Source organism: Pseudorca crassidens, chromosome 6 (genome assembly GCF_039906515.1).
Source record: "Pseudorca crassidens isolate mPseCra1 chromosome 6, mPseCra1.hap1, whole genome shotgun sequence".
In the NCBI taxonomy this organism is placed as follows: Eukaryota; Metazoa; Chordata; class Mammalia; order Artiodactyla; family Delphinidae; genus Pseudorca; species Pseudorca crassidens.
In genome coordinates, this window is record NC_090301.1 from 6838420 (window position 1) to 6858684 (window position 20265).

General features: G+C 47.2%; 1 protein-coding gene across 13 annotated transcripts in view; it reads right to left on the bottom strand.

The window, feature by feature from the left end:
• The window catches only part of DGKD (diacylglycerol kinase delta), a 110195-nt gene that overhangs the window by 35198 nt on the left and 54732 nt on the right, over positions 1-20265 (bottom strand). For 12 of the 13 annotated variants that reach the window (XM_067740183.1, XM_067740181.1, XM_067740185.1 and 9 more), the window contains 2 exons: positions 568-672; positions 181-313 (listed from right to left, as the gene is read on the bottom strand). In XM_067740183.1, coding sequence (XP_067596284.1) covers positions 181-313; positions 568-672 — 238 coding nt within the window. Of the gene's footprint in view, positions 1-180; positions 314-567; positions 673-13598; positions 13803-20265 lie in introns of those variants that run through there. The other variant, XM_067740189.1, reaches the window with a different exon arrangement.

Here is a 20265-nt window from a genome sequence, read left to right on the forward strand (position 1 = left end):
TGTTCCGTTACTACAAATAATAATTTATCAAAGACTCCTGAGCAGGCACAGTAAACAAGGGTGGAGTCATACAAGCCACTCTACTCCTGACTGACCTGAGGGGACTGTGCTTGGATTCCTAAGGCTCTGTCATGTCAAACCTCAGGCCACTTTTCCCAGGGGGAAACTCATCGTTCGTACCTTCACAGGACAGTCCGTGGGACGTGACCCCAGACAGAGCCTCTCGGCACACATTGCAGTAGGTGGGCCTCGCGTGGGAGCAGGCGTACCAGTTGTGCATCCCTGAGAAGTGGTCCATGCTGTACTGGGTAGGCTGCAAACAAAGAACAAAGATGGCAAAGATGAGGCAACCCTCTGACCTCCCTAAACACAGTAACTTGGACGAGATTCAATAAGAAATCAGACAGGGTCACTGCCCGATGGCCCAAAGATGAGCAACAAGCCTTAAGTTTGCAAGGAGCACGCTGAGAAAGTGAGCTCCAGACCATAACGGCCCAGCATGGGGGACATTCATATGGCAGAATACAAGGGGGAGGGCGACAAAAAGGGAGGGCTTCCTCCCCTAACCTCAAAGTGCTCCCTGCTCTGGACCGTCTTCAGCGCTGCGATCCAGTCTTCCATCTCTTTTCTGTTATCTGCACATAGGATGAGTTTCCTACATGGAGTGATGACCTAGAGAAAGAAACAAGAAACATGCAACATGTCCATGAGCAGAAGACAAATGCTAGCAACTATGAAAACTTTTTAAAAACCTACCTTCACTATATACTTTCTTTTTTCATGAAAAAGTACTGTTTCATTCAGGTATTCAATTGAACAGAACATAAAGATGGTTATCATGGGTCATTAAAAGGCAAGAACAATCTCAAACCAAAAAGACAATCAAATTTAGATTACAGATTCACCAAAATCAACTCAAGTGGACATTTACCAACTATCTACTACTGAGACACGGTAATCAGTCATAGGCAATTTTATTTATTCGTTTATTTATTTATTGCTGCGTTGGCTCTTCACTGCTGCATGTGGGCTTTCTCTAGTTGCAGCAAGCAGGGGCTACTCTTCCTTGCAGTGCACGGGCTTCTCATTGCGGTGGCTTCTCTTTGTTGTGGAGCACGGGTTCAAGGCACACGGGCTTCAGTAGTTGTGGCGCATGGGCTCAGTAGTTGTGGCTCGCGGGCTCTAGAGAGCAGGCTCAGTAGTTGGGGCGCATGGGCTTAGTTGCTCTGCAGCACGTGGGATCTTCCCGGACCAGGGCTCGAACCCATGTCCCCTGCATTGGCAGGCGGATTCTTAACCACTGCACCACCAGGAAAGTACCAGCAATTTTTTTTAAAGGAAAAGAAAACACAGTTTCCATTGCACCAAAGAGCTCACAAGCTGACACGTAGCACTTGAACAGTTTAGGGAAGTCTGATCCACAGTTACTGGAGGAATTTCCTGTGCATTTCAAGCCTATCATACATAAATGTTCTTTTAAAAAAACCTTTTACTGTATGACAACAGAACAACAACCAGCTACTACAGTCAGGCCTGAACAATTTAACTAGAAATGAGGTCATGAACCTGGTAATAATCAACAAATGAAAATTATACCTACAACATATAGAGATTTTATAAATCAATAGAAAAAAAGGCTATGAACTTGCATTTCACAAAAGAAATACAAAATGGCTAATAAAGGAATGAAAAGATGCTTAATCACTCTCATCACTGGGGAGCACAAATGAAAACAGCAAACTATTTTTCACCTATCAGATTGGCACAGTTCTTAGAGACAATAATCCAGTGTTGGAAAAGGTGTGAGAGAAGAGAGTTCTCTTCAAGTACTCATAGGAGGGAAACAGAGTATAAACCTTTTAGAGAAAAATTTGACAATGTCTATCAAAATTTTTTTAAGTCAAAACCTTTTACCTAATTATTTTTATAATGCTGTAAAATAGCTACATGGACCCAAAGTCAAACTGACAAAATAAGGCATTGATTTTATGTGTCCCTCATCCTAGTTCCCTCCCTTCCCAAAAGGCAGCTTGAAAACTAAATACAAGTATGGTTTATCCTCCCATTTGTAAGATACATGCAAATACATGTATATATTCATATTCTCTCTTTTCAAAACAGTAGCATACCAGAGACCCTTCTGTCCACTCTCTGCTTTTTTAATTTAATCACAGTTGGCCCTTGAACAGCACAGGTTTGAATTACAAGGGTCCACTTACACGCAGGTTTTTTCCAACAGCAAATATTCCATGACACATGGTTGGCTAAATCCACAGATGTGAACCATGGCTAGGGAAGAACCGCAGCAAAGGAGGGCCGATTATAAATTATACCTGGACTTCCAACTGCGCGGAGGGTCAGGGTCCCTGACCTCTGCGCTGTTCAAGGGTCAGCTGCACACATCCTGGCCATCACTCCTTAGCAAAAGACCGCGATTCCTTATTCTTCCAACAGCTGCCCGGTGCTCCACTGCATAGAAGCACCAGAGTCTGTTCAACCAGTCCCTGTTCACGGAAGGTCTATGTTACTGAAAATCCTTTGCTATTTCGAACAGCAGCACAATGAACAGCCTTTACGTGGATCTTTTCATTTTTTTACTGGGGTATTTCTGGAATAAATTCCTAGAAGTAGAACTGCCCTGACAAAGAATAAATGCATACGTAATTTTGCTGCTATTGCCAAATTTCCCTCCAGTGGGTTTGTACCATTTCGCATTCCCACCAGCAGTGTTAGGAAAATGTCTGCTTCCTCATGGATTCACCTATAAAATACGTTATTTAACTTTTAGATGTTTGCCCATTTTAGAGCTTTAATTTATATAGAAAGATCCAATTTAGGAATACCCAACTTAAGTTATTAGATGATCATGTTTCTGGCTCAGAAAATTTAGAAATAGTATTTTATAGATTATCTCTTCCGTGATTTCCATAAACTACCTACAAAGCTTAATCACAGAAGGGGGTAAATAGAACTGGGTCACAAATGCACGGTGCTGTTCATTCTTCCATGACCGGGGTAACCACGATAATTCCACGTAGGGACCAGGCTGGGTGTAAAAGAGGTAAGCCTAGGAGAGGGTGCAGGGAGACAGAAAGACAGAACACAGAGGCCTGGAGCAGCCGCACCCTCCTGGGGTCAGGTGGTGGGAGCTGCTCTTTCACTCCTGGAGAGCACGGCAGGCGGCTGTACCCCACCCTCCCAGCAGACGCAGGCCAAGTGTCTGCTCTGGACATGGGCTCCCAAGGCCATGACAGGCAAGGTTCCTACTCACACAGAACTTGCACTGAGGAGAGACAGACAAACCACAAAACAATTTCAGACACTGACAGGAAGCGGGTCATGTGCAAGGGGGCTGGTGGGTGCTCTGGACCAGGTGGTCACGGAAGGCCATGGCAGCCTGGCAACCGCCAATGGCCTGGGGTCGGTGCATAAGGAATTTTCATCAGCATCTGTAAGTCTATAAGATCTCAGCAAACACTTCTTTATAATTCACTCCAGGGTGAGTTTTCATACTTGAACATTTTTATGAGCATAATAAATACAGTTACAGAAAAATAGTACATTTATTTTGCATAACTCAGGGATTTATTAGGAGTTACTATGATATCTACAGAAGAGAACAATGAGATTTTTTATGCCCATCCTATTTTAGGTCTTGACCAACAGATGAATGTCCAAGAACCTGGTTTTCAGCCTTCTTTGTTTAAACTCTTGCGCCTGTTTGAAGATACCTCAGACAGAATCCCACCTGGCCACTGACTGTTTGGGAAACGTTTCCCTTCTGGAAAAGGAGAGGTGTTAGAAGTCACCTGCCAGGGTTGTCACGGGACTGAACGGGGCCAAATGTGCACAGGACCCAGCAGGGGGCCCAACACACCCCTGGTCTGAAGCCCTGTGAGATGTGTAACGTGGAGCAGCTGCCTGTGCCTCCACTTGCTCACCTGAAAACCGGCACTATTAATGGTGCTGTCACATCCTAGCGGTGCTGTGAAGTGTGGGGCAGGGACCACGTAAGGTGCTGAGAACAGCGCCTCGTACGTAAACACCCCACCACCATTACTCTTGGTGCTACTTCAGGCTCTAGGTCCTGACCTTAGGGTATTTTCTCTTTGATGGAACTAAAAGATGGCTTTTCATGTGGGCAAATCTCCCTGAGACCATTCTGGTGCCAAGAGTCCACCTCCCGATCATGAGAATCATCACAGAGGACGCCCATCAAATAAAAATCAACCTCTGCTTCTCTCCGACCACGCCCTGCCACCTTGAGACAGAAGCCGTATTTCTTAGTTGCCAACAAGACGGCTCATCACTCCATTCCGTTGGAGGCTCCGCCTCCCTTTGGTCGCCTGCAAGCTCCTCAAGAGTCCTCCAGCCCTGGGGAAGCTTCATGGGAGAGATGAGGCTGGGAGGGTCTCCTCAGGAGGAAGGGAGAGGGGAGGCTGTTTCTGAGAGAGAAGCCTTGGACAGGACTTCCTACTGAATGAACCCCTTGGTTTTGGAGACACAGCAGGCAGGACAGGACCCAGGAGAGAAGCAGGTGTTGGATGAGTCCGAGGCAGGAAGAAGGCAGGATTCAGGGGAGATGCCCTAAGGAATAATAAGAGTGTCCCTTTGTTTGGGCTGCAGCCAATACTGTAACTCCTAGAAACCAAGGAATGGTGCGAAAAAGCTAGAACTATCTCCAAATCCTAGCCTTCACACAGAAAAGACTTTAGAGACTAAAAGATACTCTAAATTTTTCAAGCAAATTTGTATGGTAAGAAACAGTTCACACAACTCAATGAACTTAGAAGGTAAATGCAAATTAAAAGTAGGGTAATAACGTGAACTTAGAACAAATCAGCGACAGCACAGAGACTCAGCGGGCTAGGTCCATGACTGGAATAAGCAGACGTGGTATTAAGGGACGGAGCAGAGGAATACGATGGGGCGAGAAGACAGACAGCCACGTGGAAACCCACAAACTGAAGAGTGAAAGCACAACACATACCCTGAAGTCAGAACATGAATGAAACAGAAAGGGTATCCCAGAGGAAGAGCAGGGAAAACAGTGGAAGTATTTCTCACATAATCCTCTGAGGAGGCCAGAAGCACAATAAACAGATCTGAATTCTTAGACACTTGCTGGAATTCTCCTGAGGTAGAAAAACTTAAAAGTCAGTAAGAAGAGAAGCAGACCAACTAACAGGAAAACGGACAAAAGACTTCAACAGTTATCTCACAACAGTTATTTCACAAGTCACCAATAAGGGACACGAAAAGGTGCCCAACTTGATTAGTCATCTGGGAAGTAGAAATTAAAACCCCCCATGTGGTACACCTTTCATGGTGGCTGAGCTAAAAAAAGCGCTCAGTGTCAAAAGACAGTATGGAGTGCTGGCGATGATGCAGAGCAACCAGAACTCTCACGCGGTTCTGGTGGGAATGCAAGTTGGTACAGTCACCCTATGGCTCAGCAATTCCACCCATCGGCCCAACAGAAATACAAACATATCTCCTCGTCGAGACACAGACAAGGACTTCATGGCATCACTACTCTTAAGAGGCCCGTACTAGACACAACCCAAATTCCCTGCATGGGTAAAGTGGATAAATAACCTATAATGTATTAGTACAATGGAATACTGCAGAGCAATGAGAATGAACCACCTATTGCTACATGTAATAATGTGATGAGTTTTACAATGCTGAAAGAAGCCAGACACAAAAATATATATATACTATTCATATAAGTTCATTATGCACGTACAAAGTTAAAAAAAAAAAAAAAAGTAGGGCTTCCCTGGTGGCGCAGTGGTTGAGAGCCCGCCTGCCGATGCAGGGGACACGGGTTCGTGTCCCAGTCCGGGAAGATCCCACATGCCGCAGAGCGGCTGGGCCCATGAGCCATGGCCGCTGAGCCTGCACATCCGGAGCCTGTGCTCCGCAACGGAAGAGGCCACAACAGTGAGAGGCCTGCGTACAGCAAAAAAAAAAAAAAAAAAAAAAGTAAAACTAATCTATAGGGTTAGAAGCTAGCTACTTCCAGGAGTTGCTTTTGGGGAGAAGGGTACAAAAGAGAGCTACTGGAGGCTGCTAACGTTCTGTTCCTTGATCCGGAACATTCATCAACCTGTAGATGCTATAATCAATACACTTTTCCATATGTGTGCTATACTTCAGTAAAAGAATATAGAACTCGGAATAAAACTAACCATGTAACTGAATCAAAAGAAAAATGGCAGGGACTTCCCTGGTGGCGCAGTGGTTAAGAATCCGCCTGCCAATGCAGGGGACACGGGTTCAAGCCCTGGGCCGGGAAGATCCCACATCCTGCGGAGCGACTAAGCTTGTGCGCCACAACTACTGAGCCTGCGCTCTAGAGTCCACGAGCCACAACTAGAGGCCGTGCGCCACAACTACTGAGGCCGTGAGTCACAACTACTGAAGCCCACGCACCCTAGAGCCCGCGCACCGCAACCACTGAGCCCAGGTGTCGCAACTACTGAAGCCCGCGCACTTTAGGGCCCACGTGCCACAACTACTGAGCCTGCGTGCTGCTACTGAAGCCCGCGCGCCTAGAGCCCTCGCTCTACAACAAGAGAAGCCACCGCGATGCGAAGCCCGCGCACTGCGACGAAGAGCAGCCCCCGCCTGCCACAGCTGGAGGAAGCTGCGCGTGGCAACGAAGACCCAACACAGCACCCTGCACCAAACAAAACAAAAAAAAAAAGACAAACGGCATAGCTACCCAGAGCCTTGGATAAAGTCTGTTTAGAAAACTAAATGCACAAGAGAGGCAAAAGAAGACAGAAGTGTATACAGGAACATGAGAGACTGGCAGAGCTATATTAAAATAGTGGACAGATCTTAAACACAGGAAAAGTGGTCAGCCTTACTCATAAGATAAATGCAACTTAAAATTACAAGATACCTATCTTTTACCTACACAAGTTTGATAACGCGCTCTGTCGAGTCTCATACATCGAGGTGTAAATAAATAAACTCCTACAGAGAACATCTGGTGAAATCTAGCAAACTTTAAAATATACATCTTTGTCATAGCAATAGTGCTTCTACAAATATGCCTTCAGGAGCACTGACATGGAGTGTATACGAGGTAATTCATGAAAGTTCACTGTAAAGACAAAAGGAACAACTGAAATACTGATCAAGGTATGACTGGTAGGATGCTGGCGACATAAATCATGGCACCTTCATATATCGGCAGCCTACACAGCCTTAAACAGACTGAAGCTACTTACTCTTCATGCCCTTACAGGGATCAGCCTCTAAGATACATTGTTAAATGCTCAAAACAAACTGCAGGAATAGTCTGGGTGTACAGGAAAAAGTAACTTAGTCACCTCTGGGAGGGGGCTTCTGAGGGGCTGGGAAACTTACTTTATACCTTTCATCCTTTTGAGCTCTTTACCTTGTGCATGTATTCATTATAATTATTTTAAAAATAAAGCCTTAAGTTTATAATATATGCTAAAAACAAAAAAAGAACTTTTTAAGTTCTATATTTTTTATTAATTTTTGTTCCCATCCTTTCATAGAAATGATCTTCCTGGAAATATGAGAAAATGCTAGATACTCTAAATGAATCTAAGACACCCAAGTCAGACAAATATCTTCCAATGTCCTGGGAAGAATTAGCCGGGGAGGTTACTAAACCCCAGGCAGTGATCTTTGAGAAATCAAGGAGAAAAAGGAGACATGCTGGAAACACACAGATATGATGTCTCAATGGAGAAGGTGGACGCTTGAGTTACACACACAGGAGCGGACAGGACAGGGAAGCAACCAAGAGGATGTCAGCAGCAGCTCCCCTTGGCCGGGCGCTTGGCAATGCTGGGAAATCTGCTAGGTGTTGACAGGTGTCTGCTTGTCCCAGCTTCCCCACCACGTGATGGAGGAGGTTATCAGGAGAGGAAACTGAGGCCTGCCGAGTGACTTGCCCAAAGTCCCACAAGTAATGAAGCAGGGGGCCAGGACCCTGGGCAGCGGGTCCCCACCTGGATTCCAGGCAAGACTGCCATGTGAGCGATGCCAGGAATGGAGGGGCTGAATGCAGGGAAGGAACCGGCAGTCGCCAAGAGCTCTCCTAGGCTCACTCGGAGCAGGCAACGTCTGGTGCGTTGCATTTCCTTTTTGACAGGAATACTGGCCTGGAGGATCAGTGCAAGGATGACACGGACATCTCACTGAGTCACCCGACCGCTGCCCCTCCCACTCCAACCAGGTTTCCCAAGAGTTCAAAATAGAGGGTGGAGAAATACGATCTGGGGGACGATGACAAGGGCGATCCACGATTCACCAGCAAAGTCCCGTCCAGCAATTCCTTACCACGGATTTGGATGTGCCTCTCATTTGTAAATGAGACCTTAAATGACAAAAAGATGGAGCTCCTGCAAACTTTGTCACGCTGGGACTACAGGCCAAGCCAAACCACCTTAGCAGTAATAAATGTGAGGCCCTGAGCCTGGGATGGGCCAAAGGCCACAACAAGCAGGGCAAGCAGGCAGGGCAGACATGCAGCCTTGGGTCATCAGATTTCACAGATCCAAAAATAATAAGAGTAACCAGCAGACTTCTGATTCCGGGAAGACAGTTAGACATACTTTTCCTTATTCCTCTGGCTAAGTACAGCTAAAACCCTGGACTTAGATATAAAAAAATATGCAAAGGCTCTGAAGGGTGGAGAGAAGAGGGCCTGAGGAATGACAAGGCACTGAGTTCTCTCGGGTCTCTGTTTGCCCCTGACATCCTAAACATGGAGCTGAAGAAGCCCAGCCAGAAACACCAAGGAGTACAGAAAGAATTTAAAAGCTCACCAAAAGCCTGCCCTCTCCGGCCATGGCTCCAGGAAAGGGGAGCCTAACAAGGCAGAATCAACAGTGGGAGAGCAGCCAATAACCACTCTACTCCAGCCAAACGGAAACAACTGTGGCCCCCACGCCCACCACGAAGGCAGCAATAAGGCTCCAGCATCGGCCACGTGTTGCCCAGAGAACACCAGGTAGGGACTTTCACCCCTGCCAGCCACATCCCCACAGTGTCACAGGGTATACAGAGGCAAATTCAACATCAACAGCCATTCAGGAAATGCTGATTAAAATCACAATATGACTATACACCTACGAGAATGGCTGAAAGAAAAAAGTGACACCACCAAATGAAGATGTCCAGAAACTGGCGCATACTGGGGGGAATGTACAGCCGCTCTGCAAAACAGTTCGGCAGTTTCTTTAAAAACCAAACATGAAACTACAAGACAATCCTGGGATTACAACTCTTGGGCATTTCTCCCAAGAAATGAAGACCTATGTTCACACAAAAAACCTGTCCATGAACGTTTATAGCAGCTTTATTGATAAGCACCAAAACCTGGAAACAACCCAGATGTCCTTCAGTGGTAAATGATTAAACTCACAGTGGCACACCCATTCCATGAAACACCACTCTGTATAAAAAGAAACTATCATACACACAGTAACCTGCAGGGATCTCCAAAGAGCTCTGCTGGGTGAAAAAGCCAATCCCGAAAGGTTACATACTACCTGATCCCATTTACAGAACATTCTTGAGATAACAAAATTACAGATATACAGAACAGATTGATGGTTGCCAGGGGATAAGAACGGGAGTGGGTGTGGCTATAAAAGGACAACCAGGGGATCCTTGTGGAGGTGGAAACCTGGATCTTAACAGTACCAATATCAACTTCCTGGCTGTGATATTTTACTTTAGTTTTGCAAGATGCTACCAACGGACGGAACTGGGTAAAGGACACAAAGGATCTCTGTATTATTTCAATTCCATGTGAATCTACAATGATCTCGAACTAAAAGGTTTAATTAAAAATAAGTAACCACAATCAACATTTTCTAATAACTAATATGTTTAAATTAAATGTTAAGCATTCAGAACAATGCTGTATTTCTTAAGAACAGGGGCACGTGTGGTCTCACTCAGCACTGATTAAAAGTATAATCTTACCTTGCTAAAGTCCTTTATTTGTAGGTGGCACAAACTCATGCAATTCACATCTGATTTGCCAAGGAAATATTATGCGGACATACCCTGGGTACATAATCTCAAAGAAAACGAAATTGGGTCCTCCCCACGTGACATGAGGGTCACAGTGCTCGCTGTTTTCCGGCTGTGACACTTGGGCTGGTAGTCACACCTGCACAAGACAGAGCACCGGAAATGGCAGGACTCGCTTCTGTACACAACAGTGCTTGAGAAATCAGTGAAGCCACACCTTACGTCAGCTGTGAACCTCAGTCCTGCCTGCAAACAGCTCTGTACTTCTGCGGTGGGCCGGCCCCAACGCCCGCAGACAGCAGGTACTCTCCGGGAGCAACCAGAAACACCCTCAAGACAAGCTGCCCCGCCGCTCCAGACCCACAGATCCCACTGCCCACCGGACAGGCCCACGCACACACCAAAACAAGTCCTCCCACCAACTGCCCACCACCCCCGGAGGCCTCAACCTCACCTCCTCTCCCATGCTCAACCCTCATCTGGAGGTTCCAAATTCTTCCTTTCTTCTCAGAAATAAATTCAGTCACTCTTCCGTTCCAACAAACAGACAAGATCCCTGTTCCCCTGGAGCTTACATTCAAATTCAGACAGGAAATAAATACCATAATAAAGAAGTAAATTATATAGCACAGAGAGTAGTACTGGTGATAAAGTCTATGGGGAGAGGAGAGAGACCAGAAGAAGGAGGTCAGGAGACTGAGGTAGGCCTCACTGGAAAAGACTGGAAGGGTGTGGAAGAGAAGAGCCTGAAGCAGGAGCGCGGCCAGTGGCTGGAGCGAGTGAGCCGGGGAGAGAGGTCGCTGGGGAGAGAGGCAGGGCAGTCTGGAGAAGCGACAGGGCCCAGAGTGCCCTGGGGGCACCTGTAAGAGCTCTGGCTTTTAGCCCCAGTGAAATGGGGGCCGTGGAGCTTTTGAGCAGAAGGCTGACATCTGACTTGGGTTTAAAAAGCATCGTTCTGGTTGCATTATTGAAAACTGGGCGTAGCAGGTAGGGCAGAAGTCGGGAAACCTTGTGGGAGCGTGCTCAGCAATCCCATCAAGAGATGAAGGGGAGGGGAGAGCGGGACTCTGACGCCTCCTGAAGACAAGGGGTTTCCTGACAGAATGTACAGACAGGAGCCACAAAGACCCCTGGAGCAGCGGGGGAGAGGCCGCCACCCTGGGAGGGGACGGCTCTGAGCCGGCTCGGCAGCTGGGAGCCGGGGTGGGGAGCAGCAGTGCAATTCTGGACGTGCTGGGCTTGGGGTGTCTATCCAGATGCTGGGCATGGCCAAGATTTTATCTCGTTCATGAGACTTCATCACCTTGCCATCAGCCTGGCTACATTATAAAAGGAAATAACATCACTCACAAGTTACCACTGTTGGCGGGTCGCTTAAAAAATTTAAAGTTTTGCAGAGCAATTTGACAATATCGCATCAAGCTAAAGACGTGCACACCTGGCAATTCTACCCTTAGAAGCACACTCTAAAGAAACTCGTGCTGTGTGCCCAGGAAGACTAGTATAAGACTGTTCCCGGCAGCGCTGTCTGCAAGGCTGAAATCTGGGAAACAAGTCGACAGTGGGACACGTCATACACTGGACCCCAATGTAAGCCACAAAAACAACCCTGGAGCATCGTGAGCCTCAACTCACTGTACCTGCGAAAAGTTCTGAGGCTCATGTCCCACTCCCTGGAAATTCTGATTTAATTCTAGAAATCAGGAATCTGTCATTTTAAACCTTGAACCACTTAACTAAAGATGAATGTATCCACATGGATAAAATTCAGAAACGCAATACTGGGTGAGAAAAAAGCAAGCTGCAGGAGATGTGTAGTGTGACACCATTTATTAGAAGTTTTTAAACTGATTAAACAATACTATGTATTGTTTATACCTACATATATGAGTAGAGAAAGTATAAAAAAGGACACAAACAAATGATAAACTGCAAACTCAGAATGGGGGTGACCTCAGGGGAGGGAGGGCAGGAAGGGAACGGGATAAGAAAGGGAATATAAAGGACTCCAAGTACATCCATAATGTTTCTTTCTCGGGCTGGGAAGTGTACACAGTTGTTCACTATGTTACTTTTTGAATGCCTGAAATATTTAATAATTTTTTAAAATGTTAAATGTTTTGGCACAAAAATATGCTAAAATATCCAAGCTAGGGCTAGAGACATACACTATGTTTTGTACTTATAGTTTATAGTATTTACACACACACACATACAGAGTACGTACAATTTACTGTACTTATGGTTTACAGTATAAATTTATAGTTTGCCTTGTGGTTATAGCTTAGCCCCACAGAATGGAATTGTGTCAGCCTGCAGACAGATTCTGCTGGTAAAACCGGGGAATCTCCAGCAGCCTGAACTTGGCGATCATGCGTTCATTCACTCACCACACAGAACGCCCCCCTCCGGGCACTCGCGTGGCAGTCACACTCCCCGCCCACCTCTGCTGGCTGCCATGCACTTCATAGCAGACACAACTGTTCCTAATTTGCCTCTCAAATTTCTTATCTCAAAGTAGATTTCTGAATCCTAAAAGAGCTGGCTGAGTGTGTGAAAATGAAGTTGATGCTTTATGAAGGGAGAAAGGGGGAGGCGCGCTGGCTGGACGGCTCAGAACGAAGCTTTTAGAGACCAAAAAAAACCTTCTCTCCCAACACACCCCCTGGTCAACCACTGGGGTGGCAGCTACCAGAAGCTAACATCAAACCCCAGAAAATTCCTTTTTGAGGATTCTCAAAGCACACAGAGACACACATCCTGCTGCTCAAAGGCCAAGCGAGCTCAGTAAGCCCAGTGATAGAATGAGAGGTGTGGAGAGAGGACAGTACAGCACAGCAGTTACAACAGACTGAGCCATCAGAGGGACACTGGGACAGATGCCTTGGTCCTCTAGTCCTCAGCTTCTTAACCTCAGGGTCACGGCCCCGGTGAATGAGAGAGGCCGTTATTGCTGTTCGTGCCTGGAGCTGTCACCTGCTGTCCTCCAGCAGGAAGGCGCTGGTCCGAAGGCCAGCACAGCTCAGGGCATGTGAGGCAACGATGAGAGCAAAAGGCTGGCTCCCCAGCTGCTCCCACAGAGAGACGGCAGTCACAGCAGACACCTGGGTACAAGAGACACCCAGCAGCCCATGGGGGCATCTGGTCAACACGTGCCTGAAGCGCCATCTGACGCCACTGGGCAAAAATCACCCGCATCTACGCGCAGACTACTTGAGGCTCCGTGGTACTTGGGGATCTGGGTGAAACTTCTCCTGTGACAAAGCTCAGACAACAGGAATTCATCACCGAGAAGCTTATCCGACCTGCAGGCTTTCTACTCGGCCAGGTGGTGACCAAAGAGCATTTCTAGCATGTGGGTGAAGTCACACCACCAAGCCTATGGCTTTAAAAATCCCAGCCTTCTGCTTCCAAGAAACAGAAGACATAAATCAGCCCTCTAGAGGTACTTACAATAACCTACAATTCACTCCACTTACTTCATTCTAAATCCTTATAATTTTAACTTCTTCCCCACGCAGCTTCCCACAGCCTCATCACCCACCATCACCTGGAACTCTTACCTTCCACTCTTCCCTCTTTCAGAACGTTTTCCAACTGCTCAAAATGGATCAGAATTGAAGCGGCCCAGCAAAAACAAAACTCAAGTTTTAAAGCCGATGGGCAAGAACCTGTGGGTCACCAAAGTAGACCAGAGACGCAGAGAAGCCCATCAGCACGGCGCAGTTTAGCCACCGACCCAAAGAGGAGCAAAGGGGCCGTGTCCACACAGGGTTAGGAACCTGGAAATACTCGGCTAAATATAGCTCCCCGGTCCACGGGGCTTGGAAAGGTGGCCAAGAATAAGCATCTGGCACGCTCAGTCATTTCTGTCACTTCCTGTTACTCACGTCCTGCCGTTCCGATGCTGCCCGAAACACTGAGTTCGCCATACACAATCCCCACCTGGAAGCCCCGATATACAAACTATTCACGACAGCTGGGATGTGCGTAGACAAGGGACTTCCTCACATGGTATCATACGAAACACAAAAATAGACACCACCACGCAAACAAGCTCCTGGAGGGCCCTGTGGGAAAGCAGCCCAGGATGCTGGTCCAGACACCCAGGCTCCCCGCCCCGCATCTGCCCTCCAGAAAGGAACCAGGCCTCGACTGCTGATGGGACACCCTCCTCTCTGAAGCTGCACCTCACCTCCAGTCACAGGGCAGCTTTGGGGGCAAAGAGGGGTCCCCACCACCACTGCTACTCGACCTACCCGGGGGCCCAAGGCATTCATTCAGTCAAAGCCAAGCACCCTCTTCCCTGCCCACCTGCCAGCCCTCCTGAGGACACTGGCCACAGGGACTGCAGGACGCCCAGGCAGGGAGCAAAGCCAACTGGGCCACAGGTCAAACTCACATGTAACTTACCAGAAGACAGATTTTTCAAAAGGAACAAAAAGTAAGATGAAGCAAAAAGTAAAAGTTATACCTACAACTGAAATGGGATGACAGTATTTCAAGTTACTCATCTAGTCAACATTTCAACGGTGCTTCATTAGCTTTGAAATGTGTTCAACGTGAGGGAAACCTTGGAGATGAGAGGCGGCCCTGAGCAGGGTGGCAGAGGCAGAGAGCCCCTGGGGGGAGGGGTACCATGGCCCACGAAGGGCACCCAGGTATGGGGGTGGTGCCGCAGAGGCGGGAAACAGGAGACGGCAAGCAGAAGGCAAAATACAAACAAAATCTAACATGCCTCCAATAGCAAAACGCTGGAAACAGCCTAGATCTCCAAACACTGGGGAGTGGTGAAATACATAAATAATGACGTTTCACAGGGTGGGGTACCATTTAGCAACTTTAAAAAGGGCGGCGACAGCGCATATTTATGTACAGAGATGTTCATGAGATAATAAATTTTAAAAGCAGGCTACAAATTAGTATGCATAATTGGTCCGATTTTTTGTAAAAACTGAAGTGTATGTACTGATATTCACAGGAAAATACCTAAATCTATGTCTATATCAGGGTCTCTGAACCCCAGCACTACTGACCCTCTGGGCCCAATAATTCTTTGTTGCAGGGACTGTCCCCCACAGCACTGGAGGATGCTGAACAGCATCCCTGAACACGCCAGTAGCATGCCCTCAACAACCCCCTCACCTAGGTGTCACACGCCACAACATCTCCAACTGCCAAATGTCCTTCTGTGGGCGAACCTCACCTCCCCACTCCTTAGTCCCGCCCATGTTTGAGAACCACAGGGCTCTACAACAGTGTTTGCATCTATGATCTCAGTGATAAGACTACTGAGTGTTTATTGTTCATTTTGGTTATGTGTGCTTAATTATTTATAAGGAATGGGCTATTTGTATAAAAAACCGAATAAAAGAACAATCTGAGCACTGGTAAAACATTACAGGTGTTTTTGCTATAATGTAAAATTTGAGTTGCTGAAAATCCTCACATTCTACAAAAGTGCACAATAAAAATTTTTTTTTTTTTTTTTTGCGGTACGCGGGCCTCTCACTGTTGTGGCCTCTCCCATTGCGGAGCACAGGCTCCGGACGCGCAGGGTCAGCAGCCATGGCTCATGAGCCCAGCCGCTCCACGGCATGTGGGATCTTCCCGGACCGGGGCACGAACCCGCGTCCCCTGCATCGGCAGGCGGACTCCCAACCACTGCGCCACCAGGGAAGCCCCACAATAAAAATTTTAAGCCTCGTGGGAAAGGATGAGCTGGAGCAGACCACTCAAAACCTAGGCAATGCTGTAGCCAAGCGTTAACAGAACAAGAATCTTAATAAAAACACTAGTACTGTACAAACTTTAAAGTACATAAGGAAATACTACAGTAAATATAGAACTTTACTTTTGAAAAAAATGAAGGAGCTTCATGGATGGAAGCTGCTGCAGCTGAGTTACAGATCAGAGACAGGCAAAGCGCACAGAGACCAAGACTCAATAAGCAAGTTGCAGGCAGAGCCTGCAGGCCTCGAGGGCAGGGCTGTGCTCCTCCCTGGCTGGCCGTGCTGGGTCAGTACACTTTTTGTTACGGAAACACACCACAGCAGAAAGGACTTTAACTGCATCTCCCTCTTGGTTACTGCACAAAAGGAACGATTAGCTCAAACACCTAGAATTATTATTATCCCAGTGATAATGAACTCTAAACCAAAGTACCTGGCAGTGGGTCCTGAAGGGACGTGGGGATGGAGGGAGTGGAATGGGAGTGCCTTGGCAATCTAATCTAGAGGCCACCATGCTGTCACAATTTATCTGTTTTCCTCTGGGATTATTTGATGATATATCTGCATATACCCAGGTGTATCCACAGTAACCGTACAGTTAGCAACTATCAAGGGAAGGGGAAGGGAGGGGAGGGGAGGGGAGGAGACGCATAGCAACCTCTATAGTCCAAGGTCTGCCTGCCATGCACATTTCTGATCACTGAAGGTCAAGCTGATTAGGCAGTCAGACTTCCAAGAGCAAAGTGGCCTGAGGTAAGAACACCTGCATCTGCTGACTCGCCAGGTGTCCGTCCCTGGGACAAAGTCTTGTGCACATCTTTACTGATGAGCTGATCTCAGGCTGTTTGTTAAGTAAACCACAGACTAGCTACCAGGCAGCATGCCATGCCGCCAGAAACAAACAAAACACCGAAGGAAAAAACAAGGTTTACAAAGAATTTATTAAAGGGCATGTTTATATTACACTTCTGTGTTTAAAATATATATATTTCAAGGAAGGGACACACATAGGCTGGAAAACTGGAAGTTGACACCTCAGGTTTTTTTCTTTTCCTTCTGGTTTTCTGTATCTTCCAAAATGTCTACAGTAAGGGGTATTTTTAAATTATCTATGTTTCTTTTTTTCCTACAAAATCAACATCTGGGACAAAAACTACTAGTTGCCTACACAACTAGCATTTTCCCTTCTTCCTCATGAACTGACCTTGCTGTTCCTGATGGCCCCTAGCTCGGCCTAGCTGACAGAGCACGTTCCACCGCCCCTGACCTAGGGACACAAAAGAGGTACACAAGCTGACGTGCTGGGGCTGGTGGGGGGACCTCCCAGGAAAGCTCTTTGAGAGGATGACACAGTGGCAGCCTCTGCCCACCCGCTCCTTGCGGCCCCTGCTCCTGGCATTTGGCCCCCGGGAGGGGCCCTGTGACCCTGCCAACTGTGGGGTTCCAGACTGGCTAAGCCTGCTGGGCCCTAGTCTTTTCAAGGAGAAAAAAACAAACCTCTGCCGTATTTAAACCACTGTCACCTGGGTTTTCTGTTAAACACCCCAGACCTAAACTGAATTAAGACTACCATCTCTATCATCACACAGAGAAGAAAACCATGGCACAGAGACTGAGCCTTCTTCACGCTCCAGGTAAAGAACTTGATTTACTTCGTTACATGAGAACTGAAAACTGTCCACTCAAATGGCAGCAGCACCAAGGGAGCCTGATTTAACAGAGTAACAGTAAGGCTGAAATAATGACACCACAAATCAAATCTGACGACTTCCATCAGGGCTGGGCAAACTTTGGCCTGCCACCTGTTCTTGAAATAAAGTTTTATTAGAACACAGCCACACCTGTTCATTTATGTACTGTCTCTGGCTGCTGCAGACAGCCACAAAGACCCAACAGCCGCCAAGGCCTGAAATGCCTGGCCCTTTAGAGAACTTTGCTGCTGACCTCTGATATACGTCATTCCATACATCTTAGGAGGAACATAAAGAGAATTTGCTATATATAAGAGAGATAAATAACAAGGACCTACTGTATAGCACAGGGGACTATATTGAATATCCTGTAACAACCTACAATGGAAAAGAATCTGAAAAAGAATGGATATATGTCAATATGTATAACTGAATCACTTCGCTGTACACCTGAAACTAACACAACACTGTAAATCAACTACACTTCAATTCAAAACTGTTTAAAAACAAAAAAAAGAATTTGATGTGAAGGTGTTAAATGCAATTTGCTGCATAAAAGATGGAATTTGCACCTTGTCCCTTTTCTTACTCTGGTTCCTCTAAGGAGGGGGTCTCTGCTCTGTTCCCAGAGGAGTCCCTGAGTGCCTGGCAGATAGTACGCACTCAATAAATAATGACGGAATGGAACACTTGCCCTTAACATGAAGGGTCACCTCTGAAAACTGTGTTTATATGCTCACACTTACTAAGCAATGTAGGATGAAAAACCTTACAAAGTGAAAACTACCACAACAATATATACTTCTGCAAACCTCCCCTAACACCCCCTCCCCCATTTTATCTGGGCTATTTCAATGTAGTTTACCCAGTGGGTTGAGGATTCCCAGGTTCTCTGACCTTACTGTGACTCACTCTGGGAAAATGACCACATCTCACGCTGAGGTCACACTGCTACATACGTGAGGATGCTCTCAAGTTTTGCTCCCAGCAAAGGACTAGGCCAGCAGGAGAAGAAACCGAGGTGTGGGTCCTTTCAGCCCCTCCCCAGTCCCCTTGGGTGGGGACCCTGGCAGTGAGATGGCCTCACCACCACCACCCCCAGGCAATGAAAGGGGTGGTAACCCCTCCTCTCAGAACTGATTCTAAGGAAAATGTCTTCAGACATGTTACCACTGCATTAAAAAAGTAAACACCACAACGTGAAGGTTTCCAATTTGATGGTGTGAAGCAAAGCTGGAGGAGGAGACGAGGTGAGGACGGCTGGACCCGAGCTGCTTCGCGCACAGCTCACAGCCATCACGTGGTCCTGCTTGGGTTCAGCCGGAAGGTGAGGTCACAGACTTGCACAAGTGCCCATGACGGGACAACCATCTGTTCTAACCCCATGTCACACACTAGGCGACGGATGCCCAGAGAGGGAAGGTAGCTCCCCAAGGCCACACAGCTTGTAGGAGGCAGAGCCAGGACCAGAAGAAGATGGCCAACACGTGTCCAGGGCACATCGTGGCCTGTGGAGCTCCCTCCTGGAGGGATGAAGTGCCCACCGACCTTGGGGCTCAGGGGAGCTGTGCCGGCTGGCACGTGGATGCGGCACTCTAACTAACACGGCAGGCCGTGTCCTTCAAATCTAGACCCAGGATGGAGACAGGACCCTGAGAAGCACAGCCCTTGTTCTCAGCTCCCAGTTCTGCCAAGGGAGCCCCGGTTCCCACACCCAACCTCTGTAGCTGCACTGTAGGCACACAAAGACCCAGACCCTAAGATGCAAAGGGGGGCGTGAGCACTAGACCCCCTTCCAGTGCCAGGACCTGAATGGAGTACACAGCCACAGCGCTCATGTCCTCTCAGAGATGCCCAGTCCAGACCACCTGCTCTCTCTCACTCCCTGACTAATGTACTCAGTCCAGGGCTGTCACTAGTAAGCAGCCCAGGACAGGGCATCTCAGACCCATCCCAGCCGGGCAGGTAGGTCACAGGCAAGGTGACTTTCAGGATAATCCCCCCTCACCTACAACCACTCCCCCTCAACTTTAGACAGTTTACCCCTTTCCTCTGACCAAGCTTCCTATATTCCTCTGGTATTTCAAGTATATTTCAAAAATGAAAAGAAGTAATTCCAACCACAGGATTTAACATTTAAAAAAAAAAAAAACCCAAGACAGAAAAAGGTTGAAGATATTTCTTCCCTCGGCAAGCCCTGACTCAGAGGGTCTGTCTACCAGAGCTGTGGACACATCCCCATGTATCTGGACAGCTGCAGTGGAAGCGCAAGGCATGCGGTCAGCCGAGGCCAGCTGGCCTGACTCAGGAGCCACCTCCCCTTGTCATGACACAGCTATGACACAGTCCCATGTGGATGGAGGAGCGAGAAGTTTCACAGAGATGCCGAGGGATGGAGACACAGCAACAACAAACCAATCAACCCAACAAATATTTCTAGAACGCCTACTTTGTGCCAGCATGTCTCAGGGTGCTAGAATGGAGAGAGTCAGCAAGCCCAGGACATCCCTTCTCTAGAGAAGTTGACACCTCTCCCTCCAACAGAGAGAAATTGGAGGGGAAAAGGAGTACGTAAAATGTCAATGTAGACAAGAAACAAAAAACCTGAGGAGCCTATATCCATTTAAAAATTTAATTTATTATCAAAAATTTCAAAAGGTATTATCGAAAACCTTCCCAAATAGAGAGATCCACACCTAGTTTCACTGGTAAGTTTAGCAAAAATTTAAGAAAGAAGTAACACCAAACTGTATCAGAAAACAGAGGGAGGAACAATGATCCTCCTTGTTTTATAATGCTAGCTTACA